The sequence below is a fragment of the Pan troglodytes genome, chromosome 20 (assembly GCF_028858775.2).
Source record: "Pan troglodytes isolate AG18354 chromosome 20, NHGRI_mPanTro3-v2.0_pri, whole genome shotgun sequence".
Lineage (NCBI taxonomy): Eukaryota > Metazoa > Chordata > Mammalia > Primates > Hominidae > Pan > Pan troglodytes.
In genome coordinates this window covers 51,147,274-51,164,696 of record NC_072418.2, presented here as the reverse complement: position 1 = coordinate 51,164,696, position 17,423 = coordinate 51,147,274, and the positions used below count along the sequence as shown (strand labels likewise).

At 43.6% G+C, this 17,423-nt stretch overlaps 2 protein-coding genes across 32 annotated transcripts in view; both read left to right on the top strand.

The window, feature by feature from the left end:
- CARD8 (caspase recruitment domain family member 8) overlaps positions 1-17,423 on the top strand; it is a 52,095-nt gene that overhangs the window by 33,977 nt on the left and 695 nt on the right. For 18 of the 20 annotated variants that reach the window (XM_009435966.5, XM_063802020.1, XM_063802018.1 and 15 more), the window contains 4 exons: positions 1,592-1,717; positions 11,019-11,160; positions 15,758-15,802; positions 16,620-17,094. In XM_009435966.5, the coding sequence (XP_009434241.3) occupies positions 1,592-1,717; positions 11,019-11,160; positions 15,758-15,802; positions 16,620-16,885 (579 nt within the window). In that variant the 3' untranslated portion in view covers positions 16,886-17,094. Of the gene's footprint in view, positions 1-1,591; positions 1,718-11,018; positions 11,161-15,757; positions 15,803-16,619; positions 17,343-17,423 lie in introns of those variants that run through there. The other 2 variants (XR_010153915.1, XM_063802015.1) reach the window with 2 other exon arrangements.
- Positions 17,205-17,423, top strand: part of LOC129135367 (caspase recruitment domain family member 8) — a 62,077-nt gene continuing 61,858 nt past the window's right edge. For all 12 annotated transcript variants that reach the window (XM_054673642.2, XM_016936391.4, XM_016936398.4 and 9 more), the window contains exon 1: positions 17,205-17,342. The gene's annotated coding sequence lies outside the window, so the exon portion shown is untranslated. The remainder of the gene's footprint in view (positions 17,343-17,423) is intronic.

The following is a 17,423-nucleotide window of genomic DNA, read 5'->3' as shown; positions in this document are numbered from 1 at the left end:
TTCCAGTCTGTTGTTATAATTTACATTGAATATATCTGTTCATTTAAAATAATCATTCATCAGAGATGGCATGATACATCATGTCTTTCCTCTGTCAGTTTCTTTTTATCCTTCTGGAGTTGGTTCTCTTTATAGGCATATGTGTGATGCCTCCCGGATAGTCTCCACATCCCTTCTCTGCTTAATTCCCATCATGAATTCATCCCTTTCCTCAATACAACTTGAATTTTTTTCTTTTATTTGATCTTCCAGGCCCAGTTTAGGTTTCAGCTTTGCCCATCCTTTCTTCATCGATATCATTGATATTTTTAAATTAATATAATATGCACATAATATATTGCTCCATAATTTTCACAGTGAACACGCCCATGTATCCAGCACCCAGAGCAAGATACAGAACATCACCAACTTCCCTGAGGCCCCCTTGAACCCTCTCCCAGTCATTACCCCAAGGGTGACTAACAGCTGGACTAATAATACCACCTACTGTCATTGCTTTTAGTTTAAATTCTTGCTCGTTAATTCCATAAAGTCTCCATTGAGTTGCACCTGAGTCTTCTGAAAGGTTTTCTTATTGATTGAATTCCATTCTATATCTTTGGTGGCTGCTCAGATAGTTCTGAGGTCTCACTTTCTGTTCCGGCTGCTGGTTCTCTCAGAGGGGACCTCATTCTTCTGTATCTGCTCACTGGTACTCAGGTGGCCGAGCATCTCACAGCAGCCCTGTGACGGAGAGAAGTAACATCTCTACTCTCGCCCATCATAAGCTTGTTCACAGACACAGCCAAGCTACCAGTCCTCGGCTGAGGCACCAAAAGAAAGGCTCTTTGTCCTTGGGTTTTATAAGTCCCCTGGCCAAACTCTCCACAGTGTAAAAATAAAATCAAACTATACAATAATTTATGATAAGTTTACCATTCACAAGAAATCCTTTGGCTCTGAGATGTCCGTCAGCAAAATGTTAATAATATATCTTTTTTGCATAGAGGCATATTTACATCTGTCTATCTGGTTTATCACTCTACCATCTATCTGCCTATTTATCTCTGTGTGTCCTTCTGGTCTTGGCTACATGGGTGTGTCTACTGTGAAAATTATGGCACAATAAATTATTTGCATATTTTATTAATTAAAATATAATCTATCAATCAATCATCTCCATTTTTTTTTTTGAAATGCAGTCTCGCTCTGCCACCTAGGCTGGAGTGCAGTGGCGAGATCTCAGCTCACTGCAACCTCTGCCTCCTGGGTTGAAGCGATTCTCCTACCTCAGCCTCCCAAGTAGTTGGGATTACAGACGTGCGTCACCATGCCCAGCTCATTTTTGTATTTTTAGAAGAGATGGGGCTTTACCATGTTGGCCAGGCTGGTCTCGAACTCCTGACCTTAGGTGACCCACCTGTCTCGGCCTCCCAAAGTGCTGGGATTACAGGCATGAGCCAACGTGCCGGCCCTATCATCTCAATCTTTGCATCAACTGAATCATATCCTACGTGCTACTTAATACAATATATAGAAAACTTTTTATGCCCTATTTGTGCTTATTTCCTTTTTTGTGTGCTTTCTAATGTTTCTCCCCCTTCTTCCTCAGATGATAGATGATGAGGAAGATCGCTTCTGTGGTGTGCGTCTACAGACTTCACCCCCAGTGGAACCCCTGAACTTTGGTGCCCGTTATATTGTGTCTAATTCTGCTCATCTGGAAATAATACCCACGGTTGGTAGAATTCAAATCTAACACAGCAGATTTCAGAATATTTTGTACTTTTGAAACAAATAGAAGAATTTTAGCAAAATGCAATTTTTTTCATTAATCACAAATACAAAGTTTTTAAAAATTGAAAATACAAGAAAACAGTCTTAACAAAATTACATATTTCTAAGACCTTAACACAAGCAGTGGTAACATTTTAGCATTTGGGGCACTTATATTGTGATTTAAACTGTACATTTAGTTATCTGAATTGAAGTTTCCACTTCTCTGTTATGGTTCCCTGCAGGCCTGACATCTTGCCTAGCTAAGTCACTTAACAAGTATTTTTTAAGGTGTTTGAATGAAGAAATATAATATCTTGGCTGGGCTCAGTAGCTCACATCTGTAATCCCAGCACTTTGGGAGGCCAAGGCAGGCAGATCATGAGTCAAGAGTTCGAGACCAGCCTGACCAACATGGTGAAACCCCTTCTCTACTAAAAAATACACAAAGAATGAGCTGGGCATGGTGGTGTGCGCCTGTAATCCCAGCTACTCAGGAGGCTGAGGCAGGAGAATCACTTGAACCCGGGAGCTGGAGATTGCAGTGAGCTGAGATTGTGCCACTGCACTCCACCCTGGGCAACAGAGTTGGACTCCATCTCAAAAACAAAAACATAAAATTAAAAAAATAAAAGAAATATGATATCTTATATTATGTATTACATTTTTGTATTTTTACTGGAGATTACAGGTGTGAGCCACTGTGCCCAGAGCTTATCTATGTTTTATAGCCTTATCTTCCAGGCTGCTCTTCGTTAGGAGAGAAGTGATTTCTTTGAACTGCCTGAGGGTAGAAAGGGAGCAATTTCTGAGCTACTTCTTGTTAGAAGGAAATTTTTTTGCTGGGGAATCTCTTCACCCTATCTATCTACCTAAATGATTTTCTATCTCTGTTAACACCAGCCAGACAGTTCCCGGAAGCTCAGTTGTCCTTCAGGCAAGATACACTCTTGGTTGTTGCAGGACCTTGCATAAACATTGCTGGTATGGAGATAAATAAAATACAGGGAGTTCCTTACAAAAAAAAAATGCAACATAGTAAGCATGGCATAAGAAATGGCCATCATAAGACTGGGCACGGTTTCTTAAGCCTGTAATCCCAGTACTTCGGGAAGCCAAGGTGGACAGATCACTTGAAGTCAAGAGTTCGAGACCAGCCTGGCCAACATGGTGAACCCTCATCTCTACTAAAAATACAAAAATTAGCTGGGATTGGTGGCGTGCAACTGTAGTCCCAGCTACTCAGGAGGCTGAGGCAGGAGAATCACTTGAACCTGTGAGGCAAAGGTTGTAGTGAGCCGAGATCATGCCACTGCACTTCAGCCTGGGCGACAGAGCAAGACTCTGTCTCAAAAACAAAAACAAACAAACAAAGAAATGGCAATTGTAATATGAGGTGATAATCTTGAGCAAGGTAAAATCTCCTTAGAGTCATCTTCCTTGTAAAAAGATGGAGAACCGAGGCTGGGAGCTGTGACTCATACCTGTAATCCTAGCACTTTGGGAGGCTGAGGCAGACAGATCATGAGGTCAGGAGATTGAGACCATCCTGGCTAACACGGTGAAGCCCTGTCTCTACTAAAAATACAAAAAATTAGTTGGGTGTGATGGCACGCACCTGTAGTCCCAGCTACTCGGAGGCTGAAGCAGGAGAATCACTTGAACCTGGGAAGCAGAGGTTGCAGTGAGCTGAGAACAAGCCACTGCACTCCAGCCTGGGTGACAGAGTGAGACCCCATATCAAAAAAAAAAAAAAAAAAAAAAAAGGAGAAACAAGGACCTCACGTCTTAGAATTTTTAAATTACTATTTTCCGGTTCATTCTAAGATGGCCAAATAAGAATAGCTCCGGTCTGCAGCTCCCAGTGTGATTGATGCAGAAGATGGGTGATTTCTGCATTTCTAACCAAGGTACCTGGTTCATCTCATTGGGACTGGTTGGAAAGTGGGTGCAGCCCACGGAGGGCGAGCCGAAGCAGCACGGGGCATTGCCTCACCCAGGAAGCGCAAGGGGTTGGGGGATTTCCCTTTCCTAGCCAAGGGAAGCCGTGACAGACTGTACCGGGAAAATTGGGACACTGCCACCTAAACACTGTGTTTTTCCAACGGTCTTAGCAAACGGCACCCCAGGAGATTAGATCCTGCACCTGGCTCAACAGGTCCCACGCCCATGGAGCCTTGCTCACTGCTAGTCCAAGATGGAACTGCGAGGCTGCAAGCCTGGCTGGAGGAGGGGCATCTGCCATTGCTGAGGCTTGAGTAGGTAAACAAAGCAGCCGGTAAGCTCGAAGTGGGTGGAGCCCACTGCAGCTCAGTGAGGCCCAAGTGCCTCTGTAGACTCCACCTCTGGTGGCAGGGCATAGCAGGACAAAAGGCAGCACAAACTTCTGCAGACTTAAATGTCCCTGTCTGACAGCTCTGAAGAGAGCAGTGGTTCTACCAGCACGGTGTTTGAGCTCTGTCTACTCAAGTGGTCCCTGACCCCCGTGTAGCCTAACTTGGAGACACCTCCAAGTAGGGGCTGACTGACACCTGATACAGCTGGGTGCCCCTCTGAGATGAAGCTTCCAGAGGAAGGATCAGGCAGCATTATTTGCTTTTCTGCAATATTGGCTGTTCTGCAGCCTCCGCTGGTGATACCCAGGCAAACAGGGTCTGGAGTGGACCTCCAGCAAACTCCAACAGACCTGCAGCTGAGGGTCCTGACTGTTAGAAGGAAAACTAACAAGCAGAAAGGAATAGCATCAACATCAACAAAAAGGACATCCACACCAAAACCTCATCTGTAGGTCACCAACATCAAAGATCAAAGGTAGATAAAACCACAAAGATGGGGAGAAACCAGAGCAGAAAATTTGAAAATTCTAAAAACCAGAGCACTCCTTCTCCTCCAAAGGATCGCAGCTCCTCGCCAGCAATGGAACAAAGCTGGACAGAGAATGACTTTGACGAGTTGACAGAAGTAGGCTTCAGAAAGTCGGTAATAACAAACGTCTCCAAGCTGAAGAAGAACGTTCAAAGGAAAACCTTGAAAAAAGATTAGACGAATGGTTAACTAGAATAAACAGTGCAGAGAAGATATTAAATGACCTGATGGAGCTGAAAACCACGGCATGGGAAGTACGTGATGCATGCACAAGCTTCAGAAGCCAATTCGATCGAATGGAAGAACTGATATCAGTGATTGAAGATCAAATTAATGAAATGAAGCAAGAAGAGAAATATAGAGAAAAAAGAGTAAAAAGAAAAGAACAAAGCCTCCAAGAAATATGGGACTATGTGAAAAGACCAAATATACGTTTGATTGGTGTACCTGAAAGTGACGGGGAGAATGGAACCAAGTTGGAAAACACTCTTCAGGATATTATCCAGGAGAACTTCCCCAACCTAGCAAGGCAGGCCAACATTCAAATTCAGGAAATACAGAGAACACCACAAAGATATTCCTCAAGAAGAGCAACCCCAAGACACATAATTGTCAGATTCACCAAGGTTGAAATGAAGGAAAAAATGTTAAAGGCAGCCAGAGAGAAAGGTTGGGTTACCCACAAAGGGAAGCCCATCAGACTAACAGCAGATCTCTTGGCAGAAACCCTACAAGCCAGACGAGACTGGGAGCCAAAATTCAGCATTCTTAAAGAAAATAATTTTCAAACCAGAATTTCATATCCAGCCAAACTAAGCTTTATAAGTGAAGGAGAAATAAACTCCGTTACAGACAAGCAAATGCTGAGAGATTTTGTCACCACCAGGCCTGCCTTACAAGAGCTCCTGAAGGAAGCACTAAACATGGAAAGGAGCAACCAGTACCAGCCACTGCAAAAACATGCCAAATTGTAAAGACCATTGATGCTAGGAAGAAACTGCATCAACTAACAGGCAAAATAACCAGCTAACATCATAATGACAGGATCAAATTCACACATAACAATATTAACTTTAAATGTAAATGGGCTAAATGCCCCAATTAAAAGACACAGACCGGCAAATTAGATAATGAGTCAAGACCCATCAGTGTGCTGTATTCAGGAGACCCATCTCACGTGCAGAGGCACACACAGGCTCAAAATAAACAGATGGAGGAAGATCTACCAAGAAAGTGGAAAGGAAAAAAAGCAGGGGTTGCAATCCTAGCCTCTGATAAAACAGACTTTAAACCAACAAAGATCAAAAGAGACAAAGAAGACCATTGCATAATGTTAAAGGGATCAATTCAACAAGAAGAGCTAACTATCCTAAATATATATGCACCCAATACAGGAGCACCCAGATTCATAAAAGGAGTCCTGAGAGACCTACAAAGAGACTTAGACTCCCACACAATAATAATGGGAGACTTTAACACCCCACTGTCAATATTAGACAGATCAACGAGACAGAAGGTTAACAAGGATATCCAGGACTTGAACTCAGCTCCGCACCAAGCAGACCTAAGAGACATCTACAGAACTCTCCACCCCAAATCAACAAAATATACATTCTTCTCAGCACCACATCACACTTATTCCAAAATTGACCACATAGTTGGAAGTAAAGCAGTCCTCAGCAAATGTAAAAGAACAGAAATCATAACAAACTGTCTCTGAGACCACAGTGCAATCAAATTAGAACTCAGGATTAAGAAATTCACTCAAAACCACACAACTACATGGAAACTGAACAACCTGCTCCTGAATGACTACTGGGTAAATAACGAAATGAAGCCAGAAATAAAGATGTTCTTTGAAACCAAGGAGAACAAAGACACAATGTACTAGAGTCTCTGGGACACATTTAAAGCAGTGTGTAGGGGGAAATTTATAGCACTAAATGCCCACAGGAGAAAGCAGGAAAGATCTAAAATCGACACCCTAACATCACAATTAACTAGAGAGGCAAGAGCAAACAAATTCAAAAGCCAGCAGAATGCAAGAAATAACTAAGATCAGAGCAGAACTGAAGGAGATAGAGTCACACACAAAAAAACCCTTCAAAAAAGTCAGTGAGTCTAGGAGCTGGTTTTTTGAAAAGATCAACAAAATTGATAGATCACTAGCAAGACTAATAAAGAAGAAAATAGAGAAGAATCAAATAGACGCAATAAAGAATGATAAAGGGGAGATCACCACTGATTCCACAGAAATACAAACTACCGTCAGAGGATACTATAAACACCTCTACGCAAATAAACTAGAAAATCTAGAAGAAATGGATAAATTCCTGGACACATACACACTGCCAAGACTAAACCAGGAAGAAGTTGAATCGCTGAATAGACCAATAACAGGCTCTGAAATTGAGGCAATAATTAATAGCCTACCAACCAAAAAAAGTCCAGGACCAGATGGTTTCACAGCCGAATTCTACCAGAGGTACAAAAAGGAGCTGGTACCAGTCCTTCTGAAACTATTCCAATCAATAGAAAAAGAGGGAATCCTCCCTAACTCATTTTATGAGGCCAGCATCATCCTGATACCAAAGCCTGGCAGAGACACAACAAAAAAAGAGAATTTTAGACCAATATCCCTGATGAACATAGATGCAAAAATCCTCAATAAAATACTGGCAAACCGAATCCAGCAGCACATCAAAAAGCTTATCCACCAAGATCAAGTTGGCTTCATCCCTGGGATGCAAGGCTGGTTCAACATATGCAAATCAATAAACGTAATCCATCACATAAACAGAACCAAAGACAAAAACCATATGATTATCTCAATAGATGCAGAAAAGGCGTTTGACAATATTCAACAGCCTTTCATACTAAAAACTCTCAATAAACTAGGTATTGATGGAATGTATCTCAAAATAGTAAGAGCTATTTATGACAAACCCACAGCCAGTATCATACTGAATGGGCAAAAACTGGAAGCATTCCCTTTGAAAACTGGCACAAGACAGGTATACCCTCTCTCACCACTCCTATTCAACATAGTGTTGGAAGTTCTGGCCAGGGCAGTGAGGCAAGAGAAAGAAATAAAGGGTATTCAGTTAGGAAAAGAGGAAGTCAAATTGTCTCTGTTTGCAGATGACATGATTGTATATTTAGAAAACCCCATTGTCTCAGCCCAGAATCTCCTTAAGCTGATAAGCAACTTCAGCAAAGTCTCAGGATACAAAATCAATGGGCAGAAATCACAAGCATTCCTCCACACCAATAACAGACAAACAGAGAGCCAAATCATGAGTGAACTCCCATTCACAGTTGCTTCAAAGAGTATAAAATACCTAGGAATCCAACTTACAAGGGATATGAAGGACCTCTTCAAGGGGAACTACAAACCACTGCTCAACGAAATAAAAAGAGGACACAAACAAATGGAAGAACATTCCATGCTCATGGATAGGAAGAATCAATATCGTGAAAACATCCATAGTGCCCAAGGCAATTTATAGATTCAATGCCACCCCCATCAAACTACCAATGACTTTCTTCACAGAATTGGAAAAAACTACTTTAAAGTTCATATGGAACCAAAACAGAGCCCACTTTGCCAAGACAATCCTAAGCAAAAGTAGCAAAGCTGGAGGCATCACACTACCTGACTTCAAACTATACTACAAGGCTACAGTAACCAAAACAGCATAGTACTGGTACCAAAACAGAGATATAGACCAATGGAACAGAATAGAGGCCTCAGAAATAACACCACATATCTACAACCGTCTGATCTTTGACAAACCTGACAAAAACAAAAAATTGGGAAGGATTCCCTATTTAATAAATCATGTTGGGAAAACTGGCTAGCCATATGTAGGAAGCTGCAACTGGATCCCTTCGTTATACCTTATTCAAAAATTAATTCAGGATGGATTAAAGACATAAATGTTAGACCTAAAACCATAAAAACCCTAGAAGAAAACCTAGGCAATACCATTCAGGACATAGGCATGGATGGATTAAAGACATAAATGTTAGACCTAAAACCATAAAAACCCTAGAAGAAAACCTAGGCAATACCATTCAGGACATAGGCATGGGCAAGGAATTCATGACTAAAACACCAAAAGCAATGGCAACAAAAGCCAAAATAGACAAATGGGGTCTAATTAAACTAAAGAGTATCTGCACAGCAAAAGAAACTACCATCAGAGTGAACAAGCAACCTACAGAATGGGAGAAAATTTTTGCAATCTCCCCATCTGACAAAGGGCTGATATCCAGAATCTACAAAGAACTTAAACAAATTTACAAGAAAAAATCAATCCCATCAAAAAGTGGGCAAAGGATATGAACAGACACTTTTCAAAAGAAGACATTTATGCAGCCAACAGACACATGAAAAAATGCTCATCATCACTGGTCATCAGAGAAATGCAAATCAAAACCACAATGAGATACCATCTCACACCAGTTAGAATGGCGATCATTAAAAAGTCAGGAAACAACAGGTACTGGAGAGAATGTGGAGAAATAGGAACACTTTTACACTGTTGGTGGGACTGTAAATTAGTTCACCCATTGTGGAAGACAATGTGGCGATTCCTCAAGGATCTAGAACTAGAAATACCATTTGACGCAGCAATCGCATTACTGGGTGTATACCCAAAGGATTATAAATCATGCTACTATAAAGACACATGCACATGTATGTTTATTGCAGCACTATTCACGATAGCAAAGACTTGGAACCAACCCAAATGTCCATCAATGATAGACTGGATTAAGAAAATGTGGCACATATACACCATGGAATACTATGCAGCCATAAAAAAGGATGAGTTCATGTCCTTTGTAGGGACATGGCTGAAGCTGGAAACCATCATTCTGAGCAAACTATGGCAAGGAGAGAAAACAGAACACCTCATGTTCTCACTCATAAGTGGGAATTGAACAATGAGAACACTTGGACACAGGGCGGGGAGCATCACACACTGGGGCCTGTCGTGGGGTTTGGGGCATGGGGGAGGGATAGCATTAGGAGAAATATCTAATGTAAATGATGAGTTAATGGGTGCAGCAAACCAACACGGCACATGTATCCATATGTAACAAACCTGCACGTCGTGCACATGTACCCTAGAACTTAAAAGTATAACAAAAAGAAAAAAAGAATTTTTAAATTACTGTTTTCCAAGAGTTGTAGGGCTTGTTTCCTAAAGAAACTAGAGATTCGCATAAACTAAGCTTTTCCTAATTCTGTCCTGCCTATGAAGTTAGCTCCTATTCCCCAGGGCAGCTTTGGTTAGGAATCCTGGGGAAGTCGGGTGCAGAACGAAGAGAAGGAAGGACAGGAAAGCACGATGCCACATCTGACCCTTGGCTTCCCAGTGAGGCCAAGACAGACCTGATGAGCTGCCTTTGCCAGTTTTCCCACATTTCTGTACAGTCTGAGATTCTGAGTTAGTAGCGTTATTATTATTATTTTTGTTTGTTTTTGAGATGGAATGTCGCTCTTGTCGCCCAGGCTGGAGTGCAATGGCGTGATCTTGGCTCACTGCAACCTCCATCTCCCGGGTTCAAGCGATTCTCCTGCCTCAGCCTCCCAAGAACCTGGGATTACAGGCACCCACCACCATGCCCAGCTAATTTGTTGTATTTTTAGTAGAGACGGGGTTTCACCATGTTGGCCAGGCTGGTCTCAAACTCCTGACCTCAGGTGATCTGCCTGGCGCGGCCTCCCGAAGTGCTGAAATTACAGGTGTGAGCCACTGTGCCTGGCCAACACCTCAAATTTTTATACTCAGTTCAGATCATTTTTCTCTGACTCATGGGGTGTTGAGAGCTAGGTTACTCTTGCTTTCATAGAATGAAATTATTTCCTAACATTATGCATTTAAAAGGATGTTTACCAGCTGGGCACAGTGGCTCATGCCTATAATCCTAACACTGTGGGAGGCTGGGGTGGGGCGGGGCGGCGGGTGGGGGCATGGTGAAGGGGGGCAGATCATGAGCTCAGGAGTTCGAGACCAGCCTGGCCAATATGGTGAAACCCCGTCTCTACTAAAAATACAAAAATTAGCTGGGCATGGTGGTACGCGCTTGTAATCTCAGCTACTCAGGAGGCTGAGGCAGGAGAATCGCTTGAACCTGGGAGTTGGAGGTTGCAGTGAGCTGAGATTGCGCTACTGCACTCCAGCCTGGGTGAAAGAGCAAGACCCCGTCTCAAAACAAAAAACAAAAACAGGATGTTCAGGATGTTTACCTCTCTCCCTCTGTTTCCCCCTCAACCAGCCATGACATTGTGTAGAAAACAGGGGTTAAGTTCCATTGGCCAGTTCACTGTAGGGAGCCGGGCCCTTCCACCCTCCACTGCTTCAAGTCAACTGTTGTGTTTCCTCTAGGAGTTGAAATTGTCCTACAGGAGCCCTGGAGAAATCCAGCACTTCTCAAAATTCTATGCTGGGCAGATGAAAGAACCCATTCAACTTGAAATTACTGAAAAAAGACATGAGACTTTGGTCTGGAAGACTGTGGTGAAGCCAGGTAGGTGAGTGGGTGAGGCTGGCATTTTAGGTGAGGGGAAAATGCACCTCTACCATTGGATGTCAAAGGTGAAAGCCTGTTTATGATTCCAGCCCAGATAAGAACTCCATTGTCAGTGTATCGCCAATGTGAGGAAAACGAAAGTGATGGCCGTGGTTTGTCCACAGGAAGTGAAATGCTGAAGGGGCCAGAGAATGGGGATGGCCATGGGAATGGAAACCTCTCACACCTGGGGGTAAAGAACAGGAGATTTTTTTTTTTTCGGAGTCTTGCTGTGTTGCCCAGGCTGGAGTGCAGTGATGCGATCTCGGCTCACTGCAACCTCTGCCTCCTGGTTCAAGTGATTCTCCTGCCTCAGTCTCCCGAGTAGCTGGGATTACAGGTGCGCGCCACCACTCTTGGCTAATTTTTTTATTTTTAGTAGAGATGGGGGTTTGCTCTGTTGGCCAAGCTGGTCTCAAACTCCTGACCTCAAGTGATCCACCCGCCTCGGCCTCCCAAAGCATTGGGATTACAGGAATGAGCCACCGCGCCCGGCCAAAAACAGGAGATTCTAAGAGTCAGAACGAACCTGAAGACTACTTCATTCCATTTTCTGCACAATTTAATAATTTCTTCCATACTCACCTTTCTTATTTTTTGGGGTGTCATATTCCTTCAGATAGTCTGATGAAAAATCCTGTAAAATGTTTCATTCATTCATACAAACTCAACATCATAAATATAATTTCGTGGAATTTAGAAACTCCCAGAAAAGGTATCAAAGATCTCCTCAGAGGTCCTTGAATCTCTGTGGATACATTTAAGTGTCTCCAATACTTGCAAATGTCATCCTCTGTTTGAATACCTACAATGATGCAGAAATCAGTGTCTTCCATTGCAGCAGATCATTATCTTCAGTACCACATTAGGAAAATTTCACTACGGCTCTATCAAGAGGAGGACATTAAGATAACATTTGCACGGGAACCGTAAATTGCTTTAACCTTTTAGGCAGTAATATGTCCATACATTAATTTAAATATTGCCCCTTGTGGCCAGGATTGGTGGCTCACGTCAGTAATCCCAGTGCTTTAGGAGGCTGAGGCGAGAGGATCACTTGAAGTCAGGAGTTCGAGACCAGCCTAGGCAACATGGTGAATCCCCGTCTCTACAAAAAATACAAAAATTAGCTGGGCATGGTGGTACGTGCCTGTAGCCGCAGCTACTTGGAGGCTGAGGTGGTTGGCTCACTTGACCCCAGAGGGAGGAGGGAGCAGTGAGCCGAGTTTGTGCCACTGCACTCCAGCCTGAGCGACAGAGCGAGACCCTGTCTCAAAAAAAAGAAAAAAAAATTGTCCCTTGAACAAAAATCACTTTTAGAAATCTATACTATAACGTAAGAGTACACATATGAAGGGAAATTATATGCAGTGATATTCCTTGAAGCATTACTTGCAGTGAGGGAAAAATGAACCCAACGTGAATGCCCAGGAATCCGGGAATAGTTGAACAAACATATGTGTTCTTTTGGAGTATGAGTACCTTGTGGAATATTCTGGAACAATTTCAAATGGGTTTTGCCTGTTTCTGCTCATGTATTTTAGTGTTTTGGGACAATACTGTCATAGCGTTGATGGTGTTGGCTAATTCGGCCCTTGTGGTCGTCAGCCACTGGTCTTCCTTCTTTCACTGAATTCTCACAATCCCATCACCTCTTAATGTCAAGAGAGTTGCAGATCAGGCCGGGCATGGTGGCTCCCGCGTGTAATCCCAGCACTTTGGGAGGCCGAGGCCAAGGCAGGCAGATCACCTGAGGTCAGGAGTTCAAGACCAGCCTGACCAACAGGGCAAAACTCTGCCTCTACTAAAAGTACAAAAATTAGCCAGGCGTGGTGGCGTGTGCCTGTAATCCCAGCTATTCGGGAGGCTGGGGCAGGAGAATCGCTTGAACCCGGGAGGTGGAGGTTGCAGTGAGCTGAGATGGTGCCACTGCACTCCAGCCTGGGTGACAGAGCGAGACGCCATCAAAAAAAAAAAAGAAGAAGAAAAAAAGAGCGAGAGAGAGAGTTGCATATCAGCTTCATGGCTGTGCATCCTTTCCCTAGACAAACTGTGGTCTTGTTCAGGTCCTGCACCTGAGCTGCGGCTGGACTTAGAGGTTCCAGGCACACTGCAGGGTTGGAAGGTGCTCAGCTCAGCCAAGTCTCATCCATACACACCTCCCCTGTTCCTGCCTCCATTCCCTAAAATGTCTTAGCATCTCAGATGATGAGAGCTTGGTTTGTGCAACTTCTTGGCTGTCTTTGTTGTGTTTTATATGGGAAAAAGCAGTGCAGAGGTCTCAGTCTCCATTGCTCGCAACCTCAGTGGCTAGAATGCAGTCTAGTTGACAGCCAACATGCAGTACACACTTTGAGAAAGCAAACAAATGCCACTGCCCCCTCAATTTATCTTTAAAAACCAGAATATTTATACATTGCTTACTTTTCTTTCATTAAAAAAGGATATTTCCAGCCGGGCTCAGTGGCTCACGCCTGTAATCCCAGTGCTTTGGGAGGCCAAGGCAGGCGGATCACGAGGTCAGGAGTTCGAGACCAGTCTGACCAACATGGCAAAACTCCGTCTCTACTAAAAATACAAAAATTAGCCAGGCAAGGTGGCGCACGCCTGTAGTCCCAGCTACTCAGGAGGCTGAGGCAGGAGAATCGCTTGAACCTGGGAGGCGGAGGTTGCAGTGAGTAGAGACGGCTCCATTGCACTCCAGCCTGGGCGACAGAGTGAGACTCCGTCTCAAAAAAAGAAAAAAAAAGATTTTTCCCTGGTTTAGATTTAATCTTTTTTTTTGAGACGGAGTCTCACTCTGTCACCAGGCTGGAGTGCAATGGCACAGTCTCGGCTCACTGCAACCTCTGCCTCCCGGGTTCAAGTGATTCTCCTGCCTCAGCCTCCCTAGTAGCTGGGACCAAAGGTGTCCGCCACCACGCCCGGCTAATTTTTGTATTTTTAGTAGAGACGGGGTTTCACCATGTTGGCCAGGATGGTCTTGTTCTCATGACCTTGTGATCTGCCCGCCTTGGCCTCCCAAAGGGCTGGGATTACAGGCATGAGCCACCTCGCCTGGCTTAGATTTAATCTTTCATTAAAAAAAGATTACAGGTGGCTGACACCTGTAATCCCAACACTTTGGGAGGCCAAGACAGGCTGATCACTTGAGGTCAGGAGATCGAAACCAGCCTGGTCAACATGGTGAAACCCTGTCTCCGCTAAAATACAAAAATTAGCGGGGCATGATGGAGAGTGCCTCTAGTCCCAGCTACACAGGGGGCTGAGGAACCAGAATCACTTGAACCCAGGAGGCGGAGGTTGCAGTGAGCTGAGATCGGGCCACTGCACTCCAGCCTGGGCAACAGGATGGAAACTCTGTCTCAAACAACAACAACAAAAACCCCAAAAAACGGTAGTGTTTTTCCAGGTGTCATGACCATGCTAATTCCTTAATAGGGAAATTCTGGATGAAATGGGGAGACTGTGGGTGGCTGGGCCTCTGGGTGAATGTGCTGTTCCATGAAGTTGATGTTCTTCCTGGAAGTCAAATGACCAGAAACTCAATTTTTGGACCTCATAGTCAATGGGAGACTCAGATTCATCAGATTCATTCTGTGTTTATGACATGGAGACTGAGCTGCCACCAACGGAGGGGGTCACAAAATTCATCAGAACTTTAAGCCACATCAGGGATTTTAGATAAAAGTATAAGACCATGTTGAAAGCCTCCTGGGAAAGATCATTTCAATTATTTTCAAATTGTTAGCTCCAATTATCAAATCTTCTATCAACTTATAAGTCCTGGTACCAACATGTATAAAAATTTACTCCTTTAATGTTGATAGTTTATGTCTAAAACACATTTACCTTGACTGTAATTTATGTAAGACAGTATGGTATGATATTGTTGTAATCCTCAGAGTTCCTAAGACATTCTCCTGCGCATAGAAAGAGTATTGAAAAAATGGGCCGGGTGCGGTGCCTCATGCCTGTAATTCCAGCACTTCGGGAGGCTGAGGCAGGCGGATCGCCTGAGGTCAGGAGTTCGAGACCAGCCTGGCCAACATGGCGAAACCCTGTCTCTACTAAAAATACAAAATTAACCGGACATGGTGGCGCATGCCTGTAATCCCAGCTACTCAGGAGGCTGAGGCAGGAGAATTGTTTGAACCTGGGAGGCAGAGGTTGCAGTGAGTTGAGATTGGGCAACTGCAATCTAGAGCCCGGGCAACAGAGCGAGACTTTGAGAAAGAAAGAGAGAAAGAAAGAAGGAGGGAGGGAGGGAGAGAGAGAAAGAAAGGAAAGAAAGAAAGAAAGAGGAAGGAAGAAAGGAAAAGAAAAGAAAGAATATTGAAAAAATGTGCTCCTTTCTCTGATACATTTCCTGAATGGGCAGTGAGTGGCTCATGACTTAATTGGGTTTCATTAGTATATTAGTGTGCCAAACAAGATCCCTGCCTTACAAAATATGTAGAATTAAATTATTTTAGTTGGCGCATGAAAGACTAGAAAAGCTGAGTTAGGGTATATGATTCATTGTGTGTCATCTCCAATTCTTCCTCTTTTGTAGTGGATATCCAGCTTGGAGCTGCATCAGCCCCTCCTGCCTTCTCAGGTTAGTGAAATGTTTACACTAAAGCCGGGGGGATGTATCTGATATCAAGAGGCCTTTGAGTGCTTTGACATCACAAAGTGAGGCTCCATTCCTTCTAACCTTGTCATTTACAAAGAACAAGCGATGCCAGAGAAAAATACAAACAATGAGTATGATTTACTTACGGGAGGGCGTGAGGACATCACGTCCACACAAAGGAGCAGGCGACAGCAAGTCATTGGGGTAAATATCTTGTATCTGGGGAACTGTAAGTTAAAGTAGTTCTATATTGAACTTTGAAAAAGTATAGTAAATATGAGACTAGAAAGTTAATCAAGAGCCAGAAGTAAAATATCCAAAATGAAATGAAGGTGGGTTAGGCAACACCACAAGATAAAGAGCCATCCCTGGCTGGGCATGGTGGCTCATTCCTGTAATCCCAGCACTTTGGGAGGCTGAGGCAGGTGGATCACCTGAGGTCAGGAGTTCAAGACCAGCCTGACCAACTTGGTGAAATGCTGCCTTTACTAAAAATACAAAAATTAGCCTGGTATGGTGGCGCATGCCTGTAATCCCAGCTATTTGGGAGGCTGAGGCAGGAGAATCACTTGAACCCAGGAGGTGGAGGTTGCGGTGAGCTGAGATCGTGCCATTGCACTCCAGCCGGGGCAATGAGTGAAACTCCCTCTCAAAATAAATAAATAAATAAATACATACATACATACATACTTAAAAAAGACCCATCCCCCACCCTGGAATTACGAATCTTCATTTGGTGCAGATCCTAAATCCTATAAGAGAGCAATTCTCAGAGTCTGCAACTCCCCCTTTCATCCAGGTGCAGCCTTTGTGAAGGAGAACCACCGGCAACTCCAAGCCAGGTTGGGGGACCTGAAAGGGGTGCTCGATGATCTCCAAGACAATGAGGTTCTCACTGAGAATGAGAAGGAGCTGGTGGAGCAGGCAAAGACACGGCAGAGCAAGAATGACATCCTGCTGACCATGGTGGAGAAGAAAGGGGACCGGGCCCTGGAGCTGCTCTTCAGAAGCATTAGTGAAAGGGACCCTTACCTCGTGTCCTATCTTAGACAGCAGAATTTGTAAAGTGAGTCAGTCAGAGAGTGTGGAAGAGAGAATCCAGCGTTCTCATTGGAAATGAATGAATAGAAATGCATCCTTGATTCCAGTGTCCAAAACAGAGAGGGGCTGGGTAACATTTGCCCATCACACAGGCTTTGGGGACAGATACGTAACCTGGAAGATACCCATTGGCTGTATCCCCATGCCTTTCCCTCAAGAATATCTGAAGAAAATAACAATAGTGCTCTTAATTTTTTTCTAACCGTGGCTCAATTTGTGACTATTCCGTCCATTGACACGTTTCCTGAAGACCCGGGGTGAAGAAAGTCAAGGCAGTTGTGTTTGTGCATGACAGGCTCTAGAAAGGAAAATTCTCCTGATTAACATGAAAACTAGCTTTTATGGACACTCTTTGAAGTCTCACCATTCCACCACAAAATACAGGAAAGCTAACAAAGTCTCTCAGTTGAAGATATCCAAGGTATTTATTGATGGTATTGGTTTTATATATGTTGTCCCTTTAACATTTTGTCTATTGCTGTTATTACTATAATAATGTAAG